Source organism: Pteropus alecto, unplaced genomic scaffold (genome assembly GCF_000325575.1).
Source record: "Pteropus alecto unplaced genomic scaffold, ASM32557v1 scaffold186, whole genome shotgun sequence".
Taxonomy (NCBI): Eukaryota; Metazoa; Chordata; class Mammalia; order Chiroptera; family Pteropodidae; genus Pteropus; species Pteropus alecto.
The window spans coordinates 1627804-1631340 of NW_006439190.1; the positions used below are offsets into that span (position 1 = coordinate 1627804).

General features: G+C 45.4%; 1 protein-coding gene across 1 annotated transcript in view; it reads right to left on the reverse strand.

Moving 5' to 3' along the window:
* Window positions 1-2806, reverse strand: part of CUNH2orf15 (chromosome unknown C2orf15 homolog) — a 43414-nt gene extending 40608 nt beyond the window's left edge. Inside the window, 1 exon segment of the mRNA XM_015592716.2 lies at window positions 2664-2806. Coding sequence (XP_015448202.1) covers window positions 2664-2806 — 143 coding nt within the window.
* Window positions 2807-3537: the final 731 nt, after the last annotated feature.

The following is a 3537-nucleotide window of genomic DNA, read 5'->3' on the forward strand; positions in this document are numbered from 1 at the left end:
GACGGACAGAGGGGGGGGGGGGGGGGGGCTGGGAGAATGGGGTGAAGGGTTAAAGAAGTACGAATTAGTAGCTGATGGATGGTCATGGAGATGGGGAGCACAGCATAGGGAATACAGTTAGCATTAATACGTTGGCTAGGTGGACGATGGAGAGGAGGGAGGGTGCAATTGGGGGGATCGTTTTATGGCCTATATAGATGTCTAACTAATGTACTGTATACTTGAAACTAAATTAAAAAAAATTAAAAAAATGCTCACACATGTTGGTCAAAAAGTCATTTCAGAGTAACTATGGTGTGTATATGTGTATGTATCATGTATATAATATATATATATCATATATCATATATACACATATATCATATATAATATATACATATATATAATAAAGAAAATAACAGATATTCCACAAGGGAAATTGGATCTGTTTTTACCATTTGGCCTTAAATTTCTCCAAGTCATTTTCAGAACCTCATCCCCCAAAGTTTGATGTGGCTTTTATATTCAGATTCATAAATGCTTTTCATTCACATTTAAGATCCTATAAGTAGTACAGTAGATCTTTGTAAATTCACAAAGTAATAGCAGTATCTTACACTTTTAGGTTTCCCAATTTATAACAGGATTTTTAAAAATAGGTGAGCAGGTAAACTTTACAGATGAGAAAAATGAGTCTGCCTACAGTCTGCAACTGTGAATTTGGGACTTGATAGAAACAGTGCCGGCTTCAGGCCAAAGAAACATTTGTGAATAAAGTGGTCATCACTCTCAACTCAATTCCAAAGGCTCTTTGTTAGGATGGTTCAATGGGTACAAAAAAAAAAAAAAAAAAAAGAAAAGAAAAAGAGAAAGAAAGAAAAAAGAAGAAACTTCCATTATTTTTACCTTTAATAAAAAACCAATTCTGGTAACTAATTTACTTTTGTAAAATACAAAATTGCAGCCATCTTTCATGTCCGTACTTCCCTCTGGGTTAATACTTTGGCTCAAACAAAAGGCTGTAAGAGTAAATTCCAGCACCTCGAGCTTTCCACTGGGCAACCTGAGGCCTGTCACCTAGAGAGCAGTCCACTAGTTCTCTGTCCCTCTCCCAAGCAGTCACTCCAGTGAAGCAGTAGTGTCATACATTATATGAATGTGCAGCACAAAAGATAGCTGCTTACTAAACAATTCTGAGCTCGGGAAAGCTTGGGCCTCCTTCCAAATATTAATATAAAAAACTTGCTGACATCAGCAGAAAGCAAGAATTTAATGCAGCTCCGTTATAAATTTGAGGACTCTTGCCCTAAAAAATACAGCCTTTTAAGTTTCTAGTATCTTATTCTATCTTCCCCCAGATTCCGCAGCTTCAGTTCCCTAGTGAAGTAGTGTTGACTAGAAATAAAATTAGGAAGACATATATGACAGGAATTAAACATCTTTAGTCTCCAGAATGGCCAGGGTTCCTGTCACCTATCATTAAGGGAGCTTTGGAGGCTATGAAGTGAGAATCAGGTTGTGGCTTTTGCTTCGCATGTGAATACTCCAATGAGTCTTTCCCTGGGTTTTTCTGTGGCCCGTGCAGGTGGAAGGATGAGCAAAGGACATCTTCTCTTCCTAAATCATGCCAAATGGAGTGATGGCAAGTGGCATTTGATTTAGAAATGAAGTTTTCACAGACATCCGTGACCTTGGGAATTTGTCAGTCTATCTATTTTCACACTTAATGAAAACTGAGACTTTCATTTTGGGGCACTATGCTTTCAGCCTGAAGCTGGGCTGAGAAGAACATGCCAGCTTATTGAAAGGACTGAGAAGTCACATTTTTGAGAACGCAGGGTCCAGAAAAACTTGCTTGCAGGTGTATTTAACCTTGGCTCTGGGATACAGAGCATTTTTGAGATTGCAGGGTCCAGAAAAACTTGCTTGCAGGTGTATTTAACCTTGGCTCTGGGATACAGAGCATTCATACGTACAGGTTTACCAACACTATCCACCCAAACCAATACCCAGTCAACCTAAGGCCATTACAAAAAAATGCAACAAAAAGGAAAACACTTCAGCGATAGATACTAAGAAATGACACCCTTCTGTCACTCATTTTTCTCACTGGTGTGGGGATGTAGGGATTAACTGTTGCCTACTGACTAACCTGAGGAATGCTATGATCAAAATTTTCTAGTTGCAGTATTTAAACGGCAACTGTCCACTGCTTCCTTATTGTGGCCTGTATTGCCTTTGAGCAAGTCCTTCTATATTTACCATGCCAGAGTTCTGTTTTTACTTTAGGATGGACTCAAGCCATGCGTTCTAGTATGCATGTGGCATTCAGATGGGCAGTTCAGCCTGCCTGAGCAGAAGTGACAGGGACGGCTCAGTGACAGTGCATTTCTGTGTTATGTCCTGCCCCACAGCAATGCCACCTTGGTTCTGAGTCTTCTGCTGGGGCACAGTCCTGTGTGTGGCTCTGTCCACACAAGTGAAATGTACTTTATTTTATTGCAAAATATCATTTGGCTTAAAATGCCACCTCCTGTACTCTGATTTTTGTTGGGAAGTGTCAGAAGAGTATGGTCGATAAGGTGAGTAAATGTCCAGCTGGCTGTGTGGCCCCTCCTGGAAGGAACTGAGAGGGGGCAACTGCGCTACATCAGTGGGTGGCAGAGCTGTGGCAGGGACTGTGCCCATTAGTGACCTCTTCTTCCTTTGTTACAGTTCCGTGTGACTCCTGCATGCTGGCCCGCTGGCTGTTGGAGTCGGGTGTCACGGGCACCCATCGCTCCAGGGCAGCTGTTAGAACTTCCATCCAGGGAGATGCTGGCGACATGGTTTCGCTGTTGGAACCGGCCGCAGGCAAGGGAGGCACATGCCACCAGGTGTCCAGGAGCCTGGTGGGTGGCACACAGACATGTGCTCCTTACATCGCGACGCCAGGCCCAGCGTGTAAAGCCGCACTCGAGCCCCGGGAAGACTGAGCGGGGCGCTGCTTTGCCTGCTCCTGTCCCGGGCCTGGGGGACAGCCGCCGCAGGTGCTCTGCCATGCCGAGATCTGCTGCTTGTGTGTGTAGTGCTGCTGGCTCGGGACCCCTGGCCTGTGGGTGTTCAGAACCAGGTGTTCCGGGCGTCCTTTGGGGGTGGGCTGTGAGAACTGGGGTACAAAGTGTGTGATCCAAACCCCTCTGCCCCTCAGGGAGGAGCTGGGATTTAGGGGTCTCTCCCATGTGCCAGGCGTAGAGACTGTTGCAGCCCTTCTCTCCTGGTCCCTGGGTGTCGGTGGGGTGGGGACAGGAGGGGCCCTAGGTCTTGTCTTGTCCCTCCCTTCAGACAGCGCTGAAACAGGTCTCCATCAGTCCAGGCGTCCTAGTAGCATTCAGGCTAATTCCTCATCCCTCAGTGGAGGCCGCAGCCAGAGAGGCAGATGCTGTAAACCATAGTACCTGAGAGCTTTCCTCTGCGCAGGCCCCACTGCTTCCTGCCTCCCTTAGTCATGGGGCTTTTCCAAACCAGGAAATCGAAGTTCTGCAGGAGCGGATGAGTTAGCTGACTCAGAAAGAGAAT